The 20,243-nt window shown below is 48.0% G+C and overlaps 3 protein-coding genes across 5 annotated transcripts in view; 2 read left to right on the plus strand and 1 right to left on the minus strand.

Annotated features, from left to right (window-relative positions):
• Nucleotides 1–1,204: 1,204 nt before the first annotated feature.
• LOC309884361 (oxidative stress-responsive serine-rich protein 1-like) lies at nucleotides 1,205–6,996 on the minus strand. 3 transcript variants are annotated; one of them, XM_082773253.1, is made up of 4 exons: nucleotides 6,903–6,996; nucleotides 5,708–5,804; nucleotides 3,922–4,032; nucleotides 1,205–3,232 (listed from the first exon to the last, which is right to left on the minus strand). In XM_082773253.1, the coding sequence occupies exons 2-4, from the start codon at nucleotides 5,776–5,778 to the stop codon at nucleotides 2,539–2,541; spliced, it is 876 nt and encodes a 291-aa protein (XP_082629379.1). In that variant the 5' UTR covers nucleotides 5,779–5,804; nucleotides 6,903–6,996; the 3' UTR covers nucleotides 1,205–2,538. The 3 variants fall into 3 exon arrangements, with proteins under 3 accessions (XP_082629379.1, XP_082629380.1, XP_082629378.1); XM_082773254.1 differs by lacking the exon at nucleotides 6,903–6,996 and adding an exon at nucleotides 6,086–6,104; XM_082773252.1 differs by lacking the exon at nucleotides 6,903–6,996 and adding an exon at nucleotides 5,977–6,099.
• LOC309884360 (oxidative stress-responsive serine-rich protein 1-like) lies at nucleotides 6,216–12,885 on the plus strand. The gene is made up of 4 exons (XM_082773251.1): nucleotides 6,216–6,323; nucleotides 9,277–9,393; nucleotides 11,240–11,353; nucleotides 12,069–12,885. The coding sequence occupies exons 2-4, from the start codon at nucleotides 9,317–9,319 to the stop codon at nucleotides 12,760–12,762; spliced, it is 885 nt and encodes a 294-aa protein (XP_082629377.1). The 5' UTR covers nucleotides 6,216–6,323; nucleotides 9,277–9,316; the 3' UTR covers nucleotides 12,763–12,885.
• A 2,454-nt stretch (nucleotides 12,886–15,339) lies between these two features.
• JPH2 (junctophilin 2) overlaps nucleotides 15,340–20,243 on the plus strand; it is a 29,276-nt gene continuing 24,372 nt past the window's right edge. Inside the window, exon 1 of the mRNA XM_082773250.1 lies at nucleotides 15,340–15,879. Within this exon, the coding sequence (XP_082629376.1) occupies nucleotides 15,501–15,879 (379 nt within the window). The 5' untranslated portion in view covers nucleotides 15,340–15,500. The remainder of the gene's footprint in view (nucleotides 15,880–20,243) is intronic.

Consider the following 20,243-nt stretch of genomic DNA (forward strand, 5'->3'; position numbering starts at 1 on the left):
GACCTTGCCTGACCGTGCCATCGTCCTGGCCCCAGCTCCACACGGCGCTGCAGAACTCAGCCACAATCTGGTGTGTTTTTTTTTTTGTTGTTGTTTTTTTTTTTTTTTTTTCCTGGGTGTCCTGATTCAGCGTCTGCTGATGTAAAGCTCAGCCAGGGCTCGGTTTGGCTTCTGTAAGGTGAGAAATAAATGTCATCGATCCCAGGTGCCCTTCTGCATCACGCTTCAGCTGAACTGGCCCTGAAATTAGATAGGCAAGTCGCTTGTAAAATGCTGCGGGTGGAGGGGGGATGCTGAAAAAACACATCCTGGTGCTGCTGATGTAGGAGGGATGGTGTTAGGGCGAGAGGGACAATATTTGTGGGCTCCAGCTGGCATCAGGTTCCTCCAGACAAGCTCTCCTGGCCTTCGGGCAGCCCCCTGGGAGCAGGCAGACCGCAGTGAAGGATTGCCTCGATTGCCTCTGGTTTTATCGACGTTACGCTGCTGTGGGTAGAGGAATGGCAAGGAACGGGGTGTCAGAGGGGACTGAAAACCTGCAGGGGAGAAAAGGAAGGGGAAGAGAGCCCGCAGGCTGCCCCCTGTCCAGTCCCATCAGCAGGTGGGTCTGAGGGCTGCAGCGCTGGTCTGGGCAGCGGTGCTGGGCAGACGTTCCCAGACCAGGGGCTGTTTGCTAAAAAAGCCTGTTTCCAGTGAGAGTTTCCAGGCTGCAGGCCTCACTGGATGTTTAAGCACTCTCACAAATAGCAGTTCGGGCAGGATATGCCACCACTGAGCTTTTGCCTCTTTCCCCCCCCCCCCCCTCTAGCTACTAGTTATCCTGCCTTGCGAGGAACTCCATGGAAACATGCCCAGAGAACCTTTTCTCTCACCCAGTCTTGTGGCAATTTGAATTCACCTCTCGCCTCCCTAAACCCCTGGATGTATCTTGGACTTGCTGAACTTCCTATTTCCTTCCTTCCCCAGGCACATCAGGCCTTTGAAAGAGGAGATGGAAACAAAACATGAAAAGAAAATTAGCACTTTCAAAGTGGAAATATCCTTTGAAAAACAGCAGCAACAAATTAAGTACCTACACATCCCTCTTCCTCCTTCCTAACTCGGAGGTAGGTAAGGGAGATAAGGAAGACAAAACTTAGAAATCAGTTACCTTGAGAGTACCAGCCAATATTGCTTGCTAAGTAACTGTATGAAGTGGCAAAGCTTAAGAGCAAAGTAAGGTTTAATGGTATTCTCACATAAATTTACTTGGATTTCTTAAGAACTTTTCACCTGAATTTAACAGAAGCATAGCGCAGAATTTCGGGATGACCAGAATAAAATCAGAAAGCAATCACCTGGAACGTCTGTGACTTCTCTAGCACAGAATGCAAGGCCAACAATCTGTTACCTATTTGTATACAACTACTTGCAGTTCCTTGGCTTGCTGATCACTGATCTTGAAACATGTAAGTAAAACTTGCACTATTTTACTCGAATGCAGCTGTTTAGCACGTGCTTGCCTCTGACACTGAAAGCAGACTTTTGGTTATTTCTAAAAACAAAGCAAAACCAACCCATTATCCTGGGGGAAAATGAGTGTAAATCAAATTATTCAGGCTTTAATTTGTTGGGTTTTGACAAACATTTATTAATGCAAGTCTCAGCAACAATTTTCTTTTTATTTCAGTATTTTCAACCAGATGGAATGTTATAGCTCTACACCACAAAGCCTGTATGATACACAATCCTTGCTTATCCCAGCTCCAAACTGCTTTGTGTATCAAACATGCACAAACTGTGTATAGATGGCTCCACAATCTCCACGTCTGAGACAGCATGGCCCAAGAAACTGTTAGCCTGCTTTGCTCTCCCTTAAATCATTCCATCTGTAAAGCACAAATAACAAAATATATCTTTGCTTCTAAGAGCTTCACTTATCTGCAGAAAAATAGAACTGCTTAAGAGTGAGCTAGTTAGATTACAAAAGGGTCCAAGCACACACCCACGCACTCCAAACCTCCCCCCAAATCTGAGAGGAGGAAGCACTCCCAATTGATCCAACTAAAAAGGAGCCAGGCAGTGTTCGAGGAAAGGTGATGCATCCTATCCAAAACACTGAATGCCTTCTCATTCTTCTTCCTAGAGCAGGATGAGGAGGACAGAGCTGTAGCCATGAAACATTTTGCTACGTATTGGGACACGTTAAGAATGAACTTTCCAAACACTGCAAAATTTCAGAACAAAACCTAAACGGTTCTTTTCCAAAGACACGGTGAGAACAGAGTACAGAGCTTGAATATCCACAGCACAAACCAAAAAACAAATGGAGTTTGTTTGATCTACAGTGCTTTTGTTAAGGTATTTAGAGACCTTAGTGCATTCTTTTTAGAACTAAGCTCAGAAACTATATTCCATTTTTTATTTTATTAGAAAACTAAACTGTATGATGCAAAGAAACATTTGATCAAACACACAACAGCAAAAACATGGCACTGACAAGGCTATTAGCCCAACCATTGCTCCGAACTCTGAATCATGGTTCTCTATTGCTTTCAGTCAAGTGTACATCATTTCTGCCATGTGGGACATCTTCTTAGGAATATATAAGTAGTATTCCATGTAGCCTGAAAGATCTTCAATAGTCACATCATCCACAAAGGCTCGAGCTTGCTCAGAACACGACCTGGGAGAACCCGATGAGGCCGCTCCACACGGGGACCTGTTCTGACGCGAGCGGGCGCGTGCTCCCAGGACTGCCTTCTCGCACTCAGACAGGACGCTCCGTAACCCAGAGAAAGAGTACACCTCCATGGAGCGCCACTGCCTGCACTGGCACTTCTTGTCCGTACAAGGGCACTGCTTGCCATTGCTAAGCATGGATAAGGACTGGAAATCTGAGGTTTGGCTTGAGTGCAAGCTAGTCTCGAAGGACGAGGAGAGACCGAGGCAACTCTCCCTCGACTTCCCCAAAGGCTCTTGAGTGGTGGAAGCTTCCAGAGGTTCAGTTCTGGCTCTTCTGTCATCACTGGCCTCAAAGTGAGAATCATGCCTGTCCTTTGTACCGTGTTCTGCTGGAACAAAAACGTCTGGAGTGACGTTACTCTTTGACACGTCTGACTGGGTTTTGTGTTTCAGCTGGCCGCTGGCTTTCACGTTGCAGTATGTAAACTTGGGGGGATGCAGGACAGGGGACTTGGAACGTCTGCGACGTGGAACTCTCGCCGATCCTCTCGAAGGCTTTCTCACACACCTGTGGGGTTGTAACGGGTCAACAGGTATGTAACGACAGAATCTACGCCACTGCTCAAAAATGTGGCTAACTGTATATATCTAAATAAATGCGTGTGTACATAATGGTGTGTGGGTTTTTTTTTGCTTTTTAGAAAAATCGGATGACTGGTGGCATACAATCTCTGACAGGAACAGTGGAGAAGCCTAAGTGAACTGGAGCTCCCCCAAAGGAGAGATCCATAACAACCTCCCTGTTTTAAAGGTACCTCCCCCAAAATCTTTTGTTGAAGGTGCTTGTCATCCCAAACTGAACTGGAATGCAGAACCTGGTATCGGTTAGAGCTGCTGGCAGAATTACACTGAATATCCAGGTACTTCAAAACAGAAATAAAAGAACCCCAAAACGGGTGAGAGAAAGATGCAAACATTAAAGACTTGAAGAGAAGGATCTCTGAGGAGATTAGTGGAAAAGAAAGGTTTAGGTACCTTCTCTCTAACAAGAGGCAATATTTTTTTTATTTTATTTTTTTTAAGTATTTGATAAAAGCCTCTAAAAAAATCATATCAAACAGTTATGGTAAATATTTGCAATAGAAAGGAGAGGAAAGATATGTTCAGCCACATAATTAACAACAACTTTCAGTAGAAACAGTACACAAGATTTAAATGTCTCGATACACGTATGGTGCAGCTAACGGGATGTTTTACCCATGCCATGCTTCCTTGGAGCAAACAGACTGTTGTTTGGCTCCATCCACTGCTGTTCTTATCGGTGTCCTGAGAATCGTCCCGTCGCCCACAGACAGAGCTGCAATACATCTAAGTAAAGAGGAAAATGCCACATTACAATGGTGCCTCAACATATGGCTTCAAAGATCTGGATGCAGCCTCATAGGTTTAGATGCTTAGCGAGGACGATTCAGTTTGCAGCCCTGACTTCCTCTGTAGTCAGTGGTTAGAAGCAGGATCTTACGGAGATCTGCCCAACCACCCCTTTTCTGTTGACCACAGTTAAGTGCCTAAAAATAGGTGGGATGTGAGGAAACATGGCCAAAATGCCCAGAGGCTGATGTCATGCCCTATTAGCAACAAGATGACACATTAAAGGAATGTAAACTCATGTTCCAATTATTTTTGTCTGACAATAGCTGTTAAAGATAGACTCCTACTCATCTAAAATGCAAAGTCAGGAACCCACAGCAGCAAGCTGAGGAATAGTCAGAGAAGTGGATGAGGTACAGCAACAAACAAGGAGAGAGTACCAATTTGTTTCTCATTAAAACTTCCAGATAAACGTATAATGGGAAAAAAATAAATACTTCTGGCCCTGGAAGTCCAGGCAACAAACATACCTTACCTTGCGTGCCTTACCACAGTGCTCTGTGCCTAGTTCAGTATGGAAGTGCAAGCAATTACAGAGATGCTTAACAAAATATCAGCATATGGATTTGACAGCCAGATATGTGATTTAGAACACAGGACAGAAAATCCTAAGTACGGTGTCTGAAATTCTATCAGGAGAGCCAAGCACCCTGCCCAAAGTTCATCTTAACAGACCAGTCGGCTGTTCAAAACAAGATCTTTTTGGGACTGAAGAGAGGTCATCGGGCATCAACCAGAATTCCACACTGGCAACACATTAAGAGCAGTATGGTTAGTAAGCACTGCTCCTTGCTTCTCTCAGATCTATAGAACAGGTATTTTTTTTCCACATTTAACAGAAGACATCCTCAAATATAGAAAAGGAGTAGCAAATGAAAATGTATTTTTATCGAGCAGGGGAGGTCATGAGTTCAGAGTATTGATGGCTATGGAGATGAGCTCATAAGCCAACGTTAGTGATCAGTACAAAAGCTTTCCCTTATGCCGGCGAATTCCCAAAAGGCTTCAAGTGAACTATCTCACAATGTATTAGCCTACATCATTTTATTATCTCCTGCTGCAAAGGAACAAGCTTATACTACGTATTATCTATGTATTTGGTGCGTTATCAAATGTTTGGGGTATAAAAATGTCCACAGACATTTTACTCTGTTATCTTCTGAAATAAGAAATTATCAGTGCCCGCATTTAGCCCACATGCTAACTGCCAGTGAGGCCCGGCTCTAGAGCAGCACAAAGTTTGGGTACTCTTCTTCAGAGGCTCTCCAGGCAAATGCTTGTGTGCTACAGTAAACGATGATGAGCCTGAAGGCCCCGGCATTTCGATAGAAGGATGAACAAGTCCCGTGTCTCACAGGGTGACTAAAGCTACCACAGCAGGTAGAGTGGGTCCGGGCGAGTCACGTCACGGTTTCACGCTGTCACTGTGCAACTTCAGTGGGATACCGAGCCAAAACTAGCACCAGAGCGCTGCTCTGCTGAGCGGGCAGTGATAACGACCGCGTTGCGTTTCACGCAATGAAGTTCCCTCCCCTCGGAGCCTTCTCCCAGCCCAGGCAGCCTCCCACCGGCAGCCTGCCCCGTCGGCCCCCCCCCGGTCCCGCTCACTCACCCCGCCGCGTCCACCCGCAGCTTTTTGAAGGCCAGCTGCAGGCTCTCCTCCTCCTCCTCCTTGGCTGCCATGGGGGGGCCGGGCCATGCGCCGGGAGCTGCAACACACAACGGGGGAGGGGGGGGGGGGGGGGGGCTCTGTGAGGCGGCACCGAGCTCCAACGGGCTCCCCCCGGGGACTGCGCCTCAGGAACCCCCCGGGGGGGGGGGGGGGGTTAAAGCTCCCCCGGTGCCGCCGCCGCCCGCTCCCAGCCGCCCCCCGGGGCCTACCCCGTCCCGTGGGGCCCCGCCCCGCTCCGTGAGGCGGCCCCGGTCCCGGTCCCGGTCCGGCCGCTCCGCCCAGGCCGCGCTCCGTGAGGCGCCCCCCGCCCCCCCCTCCCGCCTCGCTGCCGGGGCGGTGCCGGGCCCGGAGCACAACAGGAACTGGCGTCAGCGGCGCGGGGCGCAGCGCGCATGCGCCCTTCGGGGCTTTTTTTTTTTTTTTTTTTTTTTTTTTTAAACTCCCTCCCCCCTCCCCTCCCGTTCCCTTCCGGCCGCGGGTTCGCGTCCCGCCACCGCCGCCTCCCGGGCCGGGCCCCGCCGCAGCGCTGCCGGGTGGAGCTGGGACAGGCGGGCAGGTACGGGCCGGGGGGCACCGAGCTGGCCGCAGGAGCTGGGGAGGGGACGGGGGAGGGCTGGAGGATAAACAGGAGGGGTGGGGGGAATAGCAGGGTTGTGGGGGCGGCAGGAGGGCTGGGGGCAGCCTGGCGCTGTGTCCCGCGGATCCGCCAGCCGGGAGCTGCCGGCGGTGGCTCATCGCTGGGTGAGGGCCCGCAGGGAGCTGGGGTCTGAGGGAGGAGGCTGGAGCTGGGCGCGCAGCTCCGGAGGGTTCCGTGGGGCGGGGGGAAGCCTCGCTGGGGTACGGCCCCCGTGCGGTGTGTGCCCGGCTCTGCGGGAGGTCCGAAGCGCTGCCCTGCTGGGGGGAGCGCCTGTGCTGGCTGCTTCCCCTGGGGTTTGCTCCGCCGTGAGCCACGGGCAGTGCGTGCCGCACCGTGCCGGGACCCGTCCCCAAGGCACGGCCGAACGGGGCCGCGTCCGGCCGAGCAGCGCCACGAGAGCCGCCCCCCCCCGCTCACTGGGGCCGGGAGCAGGGGGCACCGCCCCACACCTCCACAAGCAGCTGAGCCTCTGAGGGGCGGGTGGCTCCTTTTCTTTACCCAGACTTCTTCTTTTCCATGCTACAGAAAGCGCAGAGTGTTTCCTGGTGTTCAGACAGAACTTCTCGTTTTCCAGTCTGTGCCCTTGGCGTCTGGCCCTGTCCCCAGGCACCACCGAAAAGAGCCTGGCTCTGACTTCCTTGCGCCCTCCCCTCGGGTATATTTAGACATTACGATCCCCCCGAGCCTTCTCCGGGCTGAACAGCCCTAGTTCCCCACCTTTTATCACAGGAGAGGTGCCCCAGTCCCTTACTCATCTTTTTGGCCCTACTCTTCCCAGTGGCTCCACATCTCTTCGGTACCGGGGAGCCCAGAACTGGACCCAGCGATCCAGGCACAGCCTCACTGGTGCTGAGCAGAGGGGAAGAATCACTTCCCTTGACCTGCTGGCAATGTTTTGCCTGAAGGAGCCCAGCATACCATCAGCATTCTTTGCAAGCAGGGCACGTTGCTGGTTTGTGTTCCCCATTCAGCCCATTCCTCCAGCCTGTCAAGGTCTGTCTGGGTGGCAGCACTATACCCTCAGTGCATCCACATCTCCTGCCCATGCTGTATCATCAGCAAACTTGCTGGGGCTACTCTTTGTGCTGTCATCCGGATCTTTGATGAAGGTGTTAGGCAAAAGTGGCCCCACTATTGACTGCTGGGGTACACCGCTCGTTACTGGCTTCCAGCTTGACTTTGTGCCACTGTTCCCCATCCTCTGTGCCCAACTGTGCAGCTCATCCGGCCTGTGCTTCATCAGCTTCTCTGTCAGGATCTTGTGGGGATCTTGTTGGAATCTTGTGTTTGAATACCTTACTGAAGTCAAAGTAAACATCCAGTGTTCTCCCCTTGTCTGCCAAGCCAGTCGTGTCATCATAGAAGGTTATCAAGTTGGTCAAGCGTGACTTCCCCTTGTAAATTTTTGAAGAAAAAAACCACACTGATGATCTGCTCACAACCCACGCAGCCAGGCTACCACCAAATGGCCCCCTTTTTCCAGAAGCACTCAAGTCAATCCATTGGACTTCTGTCCTGTTAAAAAGCAGTTTTGCAGAGACCTCAGTAGCAAAATACCTCTGTTTAAGGGCTTTGATGTGTGGTAATGGAGACTACACAGGTGAAAAGTATGTTCTTTTCAAAACGTATAAAGTGAAGCAGGTTAACTGGCCAGGCAAACTTCAACAAATGCTGAGCTTGTGGTGTAGAAATGAGACTTTTTTTTTTTTTCTGAAATTGGGATAGTCTTGATTGCCAAGATGTGTAGAAAATTTCTTTTGGGTGGGTGGTATAAGCAAAGTTGAGGATTCTGGTTGTTCAGATTCTTTCACAGTCTTGACCAGTTTTTGTTGTGAGTTTACTGCTTCTGGTTTATTTAATCCAAATTTGTATGTCTGTATATTGCCTTGCAAACTGAAAACAAAATCATGACAACCCTGGAAATGTTTTTATTGGTACTTTTTTTAAAACAAACAAACAACAACAACAACAAAAAAACTTGTAAAACTGAGGAGTACAGCATGCAAAAATCATCACTTCTGAGTCCTGCTTTACTTTTTCTTTCCAACAGTCCAGTGTGTGTGAGCAAAAACAGATGCAGCTTAACTCACTTTGACTATTTTGGTATAATGTGAATGTAATTAACTTTTTTATTCAACCTGCTTAAATTTGGACAACTTATATTTAATTTTAATGTGTTTTAAAAGCAGTGTGTTCTTTGTCCTTTGGTCCTCCATGGTAGCAGTAGCTAGTCAATCACAGAGCACATCAGGAGGCTGTGAGTCTGATGTGACTCACTGCAGTGTTTCATCCAATTGTAATGTAAGAGGAGAATTTCAACCAAACACCTGGGATCTAGAAATAAGAAAAAAATGTTTAGCTTAACACTTTATCTTGGCTTAAGAAAGGTCTGTTTTTTTTTTTTTGTTTTTGTTTTTTTGTTTTTTTGTTTTTGTTTTTTTTGTTTTTTTTGTTTTGTTTTGGTTTGGTTTGGCTTGATTTTTAATATATATGTAACATCAACTCCCGTAGTTGTATAAAGTTGGCTGTTTCTAATGTTTTTTCTTCTCACCTTTCACCTTTTCTGGAGTTATCCTGGTAGCAGCTCAGACAAATGGAAGAGTCTGTCTAAACTTTATGCAGGATGTTCTTGCCACCAGATTTTACTTTAAATTGCTAACTCATCAATGCATTTGTATGAGAGACTGTTGCATAGTTGGGTATCATAGAGTTTGTTCTGAATCAACTTTCAGAAACGTTCTGTTAGAATGACCTCAGCTTTGTGCAGTTTGCTGTTTGGAGCTTACTTTCATGTATTGTGATGCTGCTGGGCAACTAATGTTTTTAATGAGGTATCAGTTCTTAGTTTGGTATGTCTCTTTTCTGATTTTAGCAGTATATGGTGACTCTGTCAGCATCTGACCGTCCCAATAATGAAAACAGAAGCCAAGGATGGAGAAGAGGAAAGCCTGCAGACAGCGTTCAAAAAGCTAAGAGTTGACGCAGCTGGGTAAGTAACAACACAGGGAGGTACAGAGTTAACATATTACAAACGGACTGGAAGGGAACAACCTCTGTGCTCAATCTGAAGGAAGGAGGTAATTCCAAAAGGTTAGGCACTGAAAGCCTTCATTCAAGTTAAATGGAAATAAATTCACTAGCTGTAGACTGCACTTCTCAAGGAATTGTGATTCGTTCGATCACTATTAGGTCCCAACAGGCTTGAAACAAACCTAATAATAAGGAGCAACTGACAGCACATTTGAAATGAATTTTGGCATGAATCTGGCTGCCAGAGGTCATATCCATAGCACTGGAGCTGTACTCAAAGTTAGCTTACTGCCATGGCTTTAAAGGCCTGTCATGAGAATAAACTCCAGTCTTTTCCCAGGAGAGAAATACTCTTTCCATATCAGTAAAGGAGGGCACTAGCTGCAATGCATGATTCCCACTCAAACTATTTTCATTGATGTTACTTACAAATTTTCTGTTTATAACCAAAACACTAAATGGGAAGGAATGCTTTTTGTGTAGTCTTGTTTCATGGGAGATCTCAGATGTGGCACTTAACCCTGACTGTCCCAGGAAGAAGAACACAAGCAGAATGTGTCTTCTCTGTTAGAGACAATCATTTTTTTATCTAAAATATACAGATGGCTTCTATATAATGCTTTTTTTTCCTGCTGACAAATGGGTGTGATTACATATTTATTAATATATAATATTAATAGATATATATTAATACTGTATATTAATAGAGTACTGAATTTCAGTAAGCTATTGGCAGTGACGCAGTTATGCTGGTGACGGAAACAAAAGTGTAAGTAAGGCAGTATGCAAGTATCAAGTTGGTAATTGGAATTACTTTAGAAGCTAAATGGCAAGTAGAGGGACTTCTAAAATTATCTTTCATTTAAGTAATTAAGCTCATTAGGAATCTATCACCACCGAAGTGCCTCTTGATACTTCGGTATCCTCAGTCCCCCCCCCAAGTCAGGCATACTTTAGTTATGGTAGTTTTTACTGTCGACCTTCAATTTACTACTGTGTTGATGTTTGTTAAATGGAAAATAGCAGGTGCTTGACTGATAGGATAGTCTCTTAAATGTCAGTTAATGCCATCCTACGACGGCGTGCAAAGACTTATTTTCACTTTTCAGGGGATCAGCCCTGCTTAAAAAAAACAATTTAAGAAAAAGAATTTGGAAAATAATTTCCTTGTCCATTCCAGCTTAATATGTAAAAGCACAACATGGCAAAATGATTCCTGGTATTCTTATAGCTCATTGAAAATGGTGGTTTGGAATGGTTTTATAGCACCAGGAAAACTAGTAAAATTTTTTTTAAATGATCCCTAGCTTGAATAGAAGTTGAAAATCTGTCACGATTCTGTTGCTGAAGTGATTGAACTTGCAGTAGTATGAAGAGCTTTAGTTTACATCGTCCTAGACAAAGACATGAGTGTTCTTCAGATAAACAAAGTCTATTTATGTCCAAAGAACATTTATTTTTAGGAAAGAATAGCTTATTTGTCTATGGAAAAAGAGGCACATTTCTTCAGTAGTGTTTTTCCCCCTCTCTGATATTTAGCTATTTTGTGTGCTTCATCACCGAGGTGAGGAGTTTGGATTTGCAATCTGTTTGGTTTGCTGTATGACGCCACCTTCAGCGAAAGCTTGTTATACAAACTTTTGGCATAGGAATGCGTCAGACTTGGGTCATCTTTGTGGGCAGGTTTTTTAAGACGTCATAAATAATTTGGAGTAGTCTCTTCTGGAAAAGAAGTTTCATAAGCTTTTTCATATTTATAATATGAACCAATCTAGGCTGTTATGTTTTCATTCTCTTTTTCACAGATCTACTGCTTCTCTTCCTGTTGGTGAGGGGACAAGTCCAAGAGCAGTAGTTAGAACAGCAGCAGATGAAAACAAGCCTAAGAATGTGTGTACTTCCAAGGAAACCTGGCATGGGTAAGAGAAGCTAAGGATTGTCAGACTACTTCAAATGTGATTGCATTGGAAGTGAAATTTAAATAGGCAGGTTTTCCAGTAACTGGGCCCCTAAAGAAGGGACCCACATTTATTTCATTAAAAACACTATTTAAAAATATTCCGCACTACCCTTTTCTTGTCATATGTGACTACTGTTCTTATGCACAATTATATGAAGTGCAAGGAAACGCTGTTCAGCTTTGGGTACATAAACATTATAGATGTTTCTTAATATAAATGTGAAGTGCTGTTTTTCAGGCAATCTTTTGCAGTAACCATTCAACATGGCAGGTGTCGGTATGCCTTGGGAACTAGATTAAAGAATTTGTTTCTTGAATGTCTGTGCAGAACTTGACACATCTACTGAAACAAAACTATCCTCTTGCCTTGAGTCATTGGTTTTGTGCTGTCATCTTGCGCTTTGTCCTTCTCTTGGAGGTTATTTGTCTCCCATGCTTTACTCATTATGTAATCCTTAAGACAAGCACTTCAGGTTTTATTCCCAGGTGTTTCTTTCATATTTTATAGTGGTGCTTGACTAGAACAATGTCAAACTCCAAGACAGTGGAATACCCTGAGCAAATACTCTGATGTTAAAGCTCTTGCATGCAACACTAGGCATCTTGCCTGACGTTACCTATAATCCAACTAGCCTTTTAGTGAAACTTCACCCACTTTTATCTTTCCATGGTAGGCCTGTGAAGAAGCCTTCAAGAGGAGTTGTGAGAACCCAGCGTCGCAGGCGTTCCAAATCCCCAATTCTTCATACTCCAAAGTTTGTCCATTGCAGCACAAAATCACATTCCACGTGCAGCCAAGTAGTGCACAAGAGCCAGATTGATGCCCCAGATGATGGCACAGGGTTTGGGATGCCAATCCCAAAGGAAGCTTGTGCACATGAACGATGCTGTATTGCTCCAGATGTTGGTCAGAAGGGAGATAATGTTGATTCTTCAGGAGCTTCTGTTTTGCGGTCTACATCAGAGAACAAACAGGAAAACTCTCCCACTGCCATGTCTCTAGAATCCAAAGCAGGCCCAGAGACTACGCAGCTCTCTGACTTTCAATCTGTGTCCAAGCTGAACAAGAGTAAGCCATGTGCCTGTGCAGATAAAGCCTGTCAGTGTAAACGATGGCAAGATATGGAAGTGTACAAATTCTCTGGCTTGCAGAACGCTTTCCCATTGGCACCTGATAGAAAAACAGTTGCTGAGGATCACTCTCAACCTTTGCCATCAAGAACTCCATCAAGTTCTCCACGCTCTTGCTCTGAGCAAGCCAGGGCCTTTGTGGATGATGTGACTATTGAAGATCTTTCGGGATACATGGAGTATTACTTGTATATTCCAAAGAAAATGTCTCACATGGCAGAAATGATGTACACCTGACAATGAGGAGCACTAAAAACAAGCGTGTGGGTGGTTTTAATGTGACCTCAGTCACATTCCTGTGAGATGCGATCCAATCATTGCTCACTGTGCTTGCAATAAAAAACTTTTCTTTGCATCCTAGGTAAAGTTCATTATTGCAGCTGTACAAACACTTCAGCTTAAGCATTATAGTTTATACTTGGAATAGCTATTGAAGTAAACAGTGAGCGTGTTTAAAGAGTATCTGCCTATACTTGAGAGATCTACTGTGGGAAATTCTACCTCGTTTTCAAAATCCTCCTGTTTCAGTTTGTTGGAAGGGAAGTGTATCTAGGTCTCCTGGTAGTCAGAGCTCTTATGAGAGAAACTTGGTGTAATTCAGCTTCTTTGAATCGACTTTGGCCTCAGTTTGAAATGCTTAGGCTTGCATTTTTGGACAATTGTGCCTCTGATTTTATTTCATAAAGCATGATCATTTCCCATCTTCTGCTTGGTACAAATCCTACTCCAGGCAAATTCAGGAGAGAATCTGCTTTTCCTGGGTGGAGACATTGTTATTCCTTTGTGCCTGAAGAGAGGCTTTATTATGGTCACCTAAACAGTCACCCTCTTTCACCTGTCGTTGTTCAGTTAGTCAGGTGAAAGTAGGTTAACAGAGGAAAGATTTGCTTGCTAGACTGCCTGATCAGAAAGGAGATGTGGGCTATCAAGGGAAGGCCTTATTCAAGAGGTTATCCTGATTTCTGAAGTGTTTTCTACCAGAAAACATGAAGCAAGTGTAACTCCTCACTGAATGTCCCAAAGGCCTTAGAGGCTTGTCTTCAGGGGCAGAAATATCCTGCTTTCTTATGGACAATTGCTTCTCAAGGTAACAGAAGTAAAAATAAGATGGAGCCTGTTCAGTGTATTTTTAGGAAGGCCAAAACAGCATTTTCTAGCTTCAGAATAAAATACTTCTCAAATAAGTATTACTATTCCCAAATGTTTGCCAGTAGCAGCCGCATCACCATTGCATGTAACGTGGTAGGTGCCATGGTGATGTGAAGACCTTTTTTGAATATATGTTATTTTAACATTTCTTTGATAATCACCACAGACCTGTACTTGCTGGGTTTAGGATTAAAATGCCAGGTGCTCGATACCACTTTATAGAAAGTGGATTGAAATCCAGGAGGTAGTGTGAAAAATACAGAAAGAGGTGAACTGGTGCAGACTGGGATGGGAAGCGAGTGCTGCAGGGCCACTAGAGGTCACCCCATCCCGAGTAGGGGCTGGCTGGGTGCGGCTGACTCCTTGCCTCCCCAGCCTTCAAAGCAGAGCGTTAATTTTTTTATGCCAAAAAGAAGAAATCAGAGGAGCTCTGTGTGCTGCCTGATTACACACCAGATTTTAGTGTTTCCTAAAGTTTGATTGCATGGCTGATTCAGTGCTCAGCGCAGGCTCTCTAAATGCCAGCATGTGCATAAATTATTAATATTTAAACAGCGGTCTATCAGTTCACAACTGTGCTACGTAATTAGGAAGAGTTCCTAAGTAAATAATTACGTGGTCCTGAACTTGGCATCCTTCTAGGACAGTTACAACATACTTGGGCTGGCAAATCCTGGAACACTGCAGAACAGCGGGCTGCGGGCAGCTGCGAGTGCTGTCTTAACACTTTCAGCCCTGTTACTACATGCTGCTTGGCTCTGCCCAGGAGACGCAAACCAAAAAACCTCCGGCTTTGCTTGGAGAAAACATCAATTTCCAGCCCTGCGTGGTGCAGAGCAAACCTTGAAAGCATGACTAAGTAGTCTGAAAGTTTTGTTTTTTTTTTTTTTTAATTTCTGACATGAAATTTTACATAAAATTGTCAGAAATTTTAAGATCTGATGTTAAAATGGAAAAGGGGTGTCTGGTTCTGTCAAGGGGTGCTTCTGAGTTGTGTCAGTCCCTTATCCAAGGAGCCCATTCCCTCGTTTGGGCGGCTGAGTAATTTTTGAGGCTTTTTGTAATCTCCTTCACGGCGGCGGCCCTCACCTGTGCCCGCACAGGAAGGTGCACAGCTATTCTGTCTTGTAGGTGACATTTACACACATTTAGCTCGTCCTGCAGACACATAGACTTTCTTTAGCACCTCTCCGGCTGCTCGGGAGGCTGTCCAAGGTGCACCACTGTTACCTGAGCGTTGGAGCTTTGCCCCAAAGGGGGGCTCAGGGCTCCGCGTCTCGCCCCCCAGCTCCTGGGCCGGGGGAGGCTGGGGATGGAGCCAGCCCCGAGGGGCGCTCCCTGCCTCCGGGAGGGGGCCGGGCAGCAGCTCGCCCCTTCCCAGGCGCTATTTTCGGCTATTTCACTTTCCCAGCCTCTCCTCTGCTGGCTGCCCGCCCGGAGGTGGGGGGGGGGGGGGGTGGAGGCCTCTCCCTCCTCCTCCTCCTCCTTCATAAAAGGGCCCCGAGGAGGGGGCCGGCCCGCGGGGTTATTTTTGGGAGCAGCTCCCGGCCTCCGATGGCCTTGTTAGGGCAGCGCTGACCTCCCTCCGGGCGGGGAAAGGCTTGGGGCGGGGGCTTGGGACCCCCCTCCTTTTTTTTTTTTTTTTTTTCTTTTCCTTTACCCCCCCCCCTTATCTTTTTTTTCCTCGCCGGCCTCCCACGGCCAGGCGAGGCCCGGCAGCAGAGGCCGGAGCCTCCCAGCATGGGGCAGCCTCGCCCCCGGCTCCTGCCCCTGCCCGGCTGAGGGGGGGGCGCTGGGGGGCTCCCCCCTAGCCAGGAGCCGGTGCCATGAGCGGAGGCAGGTTCGATTTCGATGATGGAGGCGCCTACTGTGGAGGCTGGGAAGGGGGCAAAGCCCACGGGCACGGCATCTGCACCGGCCCCAAGGGTCAGGGCGAGTACTCGGGCTCCTGGAACTACGGCTTCGAGGTGGTGGGCATCTACACGTGGCCCAGCGGCAACACCTACGAGGGGTACTGGTCCCAAGGCAAGAGGCATGGCTTGGGGATTGAGACCAAAGGGCGGTGGGTTTACAGGGGCGAGTGGACCCACGGCTTTAAGGGACGGTACGGCACGAGGCAGAGCATGAGCAGTGGAGCCAAGTATGAAGGTACCTGGAATAATGGCTTGCAGGACGGCTACGGCACCGAGACGTACGCTGATGGAGGTAAGGGCGACGGCGGGTACCAGCGCGATGTCCGCCCCGCGGTGGCAGCGGTGACCTCCTCCTGCCCCATGAGCGAGGTCTGGGTGGGCACGGCACCCTCTTACCCGTCCCACGGGAGCTGGTTAATAGCATCGGACGGCGCAGGCTGCAGATCCTGGCTCTCCGGTGGTCAATTCTTCCAGCTGGTGGCTGAACCCGAGTTAAATGCCTTGCTGCTTCGTGCCTGCAGCCAGCCCGTCGCTTTCTGGTCAGGCAACACTTTGTCGGTGTTTTCATGCTGGATATGAGCCACCCCCAGCATCGTAGCGTGCTTTGCTTAGGTATTCAATGCTGCTCGCGTGCCTTCAACTGGATGCCTGAACATCTGCTTTGGTGAAATGTTTGTGCTCAAGTTATCAAAGCTGTTTAAAATACGTAGCCACGTGTCTTTCCCTAAAATAAACCCCTTTGGTTACTCTGAAGCTCGCAGTCCCCTCGGTAGTGCACAAATGGCACCGAGCAGCCGGATATTTGCTGTACTCTGTGACTGCTTAGTCTAATCGTGTTTTTGCCTTAGTGGCAACTTTGGGGTTAGAACCATTACAAGAATCTCTGTGCAAGTAATTCTGTAGCTCCTCAGTGCTGTAATGTTCCAGGCTTCCATATTTAGGATAGCTAAATAGAGAGGGTGATTTGAAAGAAACACGCTTCAAAATATGTATCAGAATTACATCTATATTTATCCAGGACGTGCAAAGGAGTCAGTTTGTAAGGAAAAATAACAGTAATGGTATAAATATTCAGACTGGAGAGCATCGGATTTATAGACATTAGAAAAACAGACTCATTCAAGGTAGCAGCCCTCAGGGTTGTGCTTTCATATATTTCTCAGCAAGTTGCCTAGGCTCATGGCTAACTTTTTTTGGGAATGTAGTCTTGAAGTTGACTCGCTTTGTTTGTGCCCTTAGGCTGTAGGTATAGACGCAGACCAGAAGTGGCTCATCCCTCCTGCTCCCTAGGTCTTGGCCTCTATCTGCTGTGGGCCTCGGAGCTGTTAATGAGCCGGGCCTTGGAGCTGTTAATGAGCCAGGCCCCGCCGCCTGCACTGCGATGCCGAGGCCTAAAGCATGCTCTCTTTGTCCTTGCAGAGCACTCTTCTAAATGCCTAACGAGTTGCTGTGAGGTGTGTAGGTTACAAGTGAGGTGTGTCTGGGTGATTTGTAACGGGCAGAGATCAAATAACTGTGAGCAGCATGTGAAAGACCTTCGCTCGGCAGCTGTGTGACTTTAATTGTGGAGATCTCAAAGTACCACAGATTCAAAGCCTGTTCCTCACTGCTTACTAAAATACAGCTTTTTTCTGAGGGTGTAGGGCTGGTGCCTTTCGGGATCATGCCCTGTGGAGGATATTGGTGAGGGAGCACGGGGAGGGCTGCGGCAAAGGTGGTGGTGCCAGCATTGGGCCTACGGCACGGGGACAGGTGAATCTTGCTGCTCCTGCATTATCTCCTCACCTGCACGCAGCCACCGCCTGCACCATCCCGTTGTGGCCATGCCACTAATTGGGCTTGTTAATATTTGAGTTTGGGGTTGCCTAGGTAAAACCTCAGGGCACTCTGTGGGTGGATGGGGTGAGATTGGCGACCCCCTAGAAGGCAGTGGCGCCAGGAACAGGGCCCTGGGCACAGGTGGTGCCGGCCAGCTTGTTGGGAGCCGTGGGTCGTCACGGGGCTTGTGTGAACTTCAGGTAGATGGAGCCCCTTCTGGGCCTGTAAAATGCACTTACACTTGAAATATACATAAAAATACACGTATCAAGGTTGAACTTTAAGAGACACTTGCAGGGTTGTCTGTGCTTTGTGTCTCGTGGCTGGCTGAGGCTGGTTGCTAAATAAAGCCCAAACCTAGGGAGAAGCTTTTTGAAATCCCGTATGGATTTCTGGTGCCTGTTAAGGGGTGAGCTCCCGATATAACTGAGCTCAGGCACTGCCTGGGTTGCTCCCGGTCCTCTCCTCTACCAAAGGCCCGTTATGAAAGCTGTGGGAGGCTGAGAGCTTGCAGAGCTTCCTTCTGTAATGCTGACTGCAATTGGCCATGAGGCTCAGAGCTCCTGGTGTGGATGAGCAGAGTAATGCTCCGAAATGTTTCTGTGGGTGTCCGAGCTCAGTCGTGTGTGCTTCTGTCACCAAGAAGGAGCCTGGAGCCCTTTTACAGGGGCAAGATGTGACAGCTAAAGTGAATGGTGATTTGGGCTGTGCAAGGCACGGCGTGAAGGAACTCATCGTTTTGCCACGTAAATTCAGAGCAAAAACCTTGGTTTCTGCTTCTGAGTTTTGTCACCACTGTAAGAAGTCCTTGCTTTTTGGATACGTGTTTATGGTGGAGTGCTCGATCCTGTCAAATCTTGCTGTAGAGAAAAGTGCCACTGCTGTTGCAGGATCTTATTGCTAGCATATGGCCTGGGCTCAAAGCTGTGCTTTGTTCTACAAATCGCTGTTTATATATGCCTAGAGAGAGGAAAACCCTCGCTTGCAATCAAAGCAACCTAAACCCAACTGATTTTTGATGCTACGGTTTGCTCTCTAGGCAGCTAAGAGAAAACAGCGGTGCACATTAACCGTGCAGAGACAATTAGACCAGAGCTCACAAGACCTCAAGACCACAAGGGGAAGGAAGCAGAGAAGAGGGCTCCAGTGGGACCTACAAAGTGGGGTGGCCTGGGGCTGAGCACCCTGGGGTGGTAGCACCTCTCACAGACCCATGGGTCTGTGGGCACCTGCACAAAATGTTGAATTATCTCCATGTGACTGAGCCCGATAAAGCAGCTCATCAAAGGTCACGTAACGTCAGAGACGGAGCAGGGACTCAAATCCCTGTTTTCAGGTCCAGCACCCAGACTCCCTCCAGCCCAGGCTGCCTCCCTAGCAAAGCTGCTGCGTGGCTGACTATGACCCGTGAATTAATGCTGTGTGTTTTGTGTTTATTTTCCCTCTCTGTTTCTTTCTCCCTTTCTCTTCCAAGAGAAGTCATTAGGTAATGCTGTAACAGCCTTCCCGTGGTGGCGTTGGCACCCAAGAGAAGCACTAGGTTTTCACTGGCGTGTCTCGCACGTGGCGCTGTGCGATGCTTTGATGTGCCTGGCCTTCTGCACCAAGTTCTTCTGACACATCTGTCATCGCAGTGTCTGGGTAGAAGCAGGTGCTCGGAAGGCAGTGAAGCTATTGGAGTTGTTGGCATTATTTACCTGGCTGTTTGTATAATTTACATTCATCACTCATTATCCTAGCACCTAGGTGCTGGGCAGGGGAGCTGTGATGCTGCTGGCAGCAGGCTCTCACACCCAGGGCCCCATCCTGCTGATGCACAGGGAACAGAAGTGCTCAGAGGTAAAGTCTGGGGACAACATTTCCATCAGCACCACGGTTTGATCCTTCCCATGCTATGAACACAGATAGGACCCACCCTGCTTGCTCAGGGACAGATGGAGGTGGGGAATCTTCTACCTGGGCATCACAGAGAAACTGGCACGTTTTGCCATTCCAATAAGAAAAAAAGCAGGCAATAAGGTGTTGGGAGTCCTGTGCCTGTTCTGCTTTCTGCTTTCTTTCAGATACTTACAGGTATTGCATCCCCACCCCATGGGCTTCCTCTTGCAGCCCGGTGCCTACCTTGCTCTCCAGAGCTAACACGTGCTGATGAATCAGACAGGTGGCCGTGTGTCCCCCATTCCGTGTCATGCTGTTGCCAGACTGCTTCAATAGCCCCAGTGTAATTCCGGCTCAGATGTGTGCAGCTCTGCTCTGAGACCAGCCCCGTGGGGTTTGTACAGTCCCAGCCCTCTGTTGGACTCACTGCACGGGTATGTGTAGGTTAACTGGGTCTGGCACTGCTCAGACCTTAAGATTTCGAAGCAGTCTGCTCTCAGGGTGCTTTATGGTGTAAGAAAAAAAAAAAAGTGGGGGGGGATTTTTAATTTTATTTGGTGCAGAAAGTGGAGCGTGGCACCGTGACAGCTCCTCCGGCAGCCTCATGGCTGTGCTGACAGATGCCCCACAGAGGTAGGAAAATAGGCTCTCTCTTCCCACTGAGGGGAAACTGAGTCATGAAAACGTGAAATCAGCTGGGCCAGGCTGCCTGTGACTCTGTGGTAGCTCTGATGGAGCGCGGTGGTGCCTCCTGCCTGCCAGGCTCATCCTGCCCACGGTACCCATGCAGGGTGGACGAGGAGGTGACGGCGTGTCCCGGAGCATTGAGCTGCTCCCAGCATCTCCTGGCTGTGCTCCAGGCTGGTGGCTGGGCATGAAGCCTCTGTCGGGCTCCGTGCATCACAGCGTGACACAGCCGCACCAGTGAGCCCTCTGCTCGAGCTCCTTGAGCTCTAGCAC

Source organism: Aythya marila (assembly GCF_965140915.1).
Source record: "Aythya marila genome assembly, chromosome: 16".
Lineage (NCBI taxonomy): Eukaryota > Metazoa > Chordata > Aves > Anseriformes > Anatidae > Aythya > Aythya marila.

Excerpts from the sequence above, each read along its gene's own strand:
- LOC309884361 (XM_082773253.1), bottom strand. The coding sequence starts at position 5,778 with ATGGCAGCCAAGGAGGAGGAGGAGGAGAGCCTGCAGCTGGCCTTCAAA. Across the intron at positions 4,033-5,707 it reads CTGCGGGTGGACGCGGCGGG|ATGTATTGCAGCTCTGTCTG; the intron begins GTGAGTGAGCGG and ends CTCTTTACTTAG. Across the intron at positions 3,233-3,921 it reads TCCAAGGAAGCATGGCATGG|GTGTGTGAGAAAGCCTTCGA; the intron begins GTAAAACATCCC and ends ACAACCCCACAG.
- LOC309884360 (XM_082773251.1), top strand. The coding sequence starts at position 9,317 with ATGAAAACAGAAGCCAAGGATGGAGAAGAGGAAAGCCTGCAGACAGCG. Across the intron at positions 9,394-11,239 it reads CTAAGAGTTGACGCAGCTGG|ATCTACTGCTTCTCTTCCTG; the intron begins GTAAGTAACAAC and ends TCTTTTTCACAG. Across the intron at positions 11,354-12,068 it reads TCCAAGGAAACCTGGCATGG|GCCTGTGAAGAAGCCTTCAA; the intron begins GTAAGAGAAGCT and ends TTTCCATGGTAG.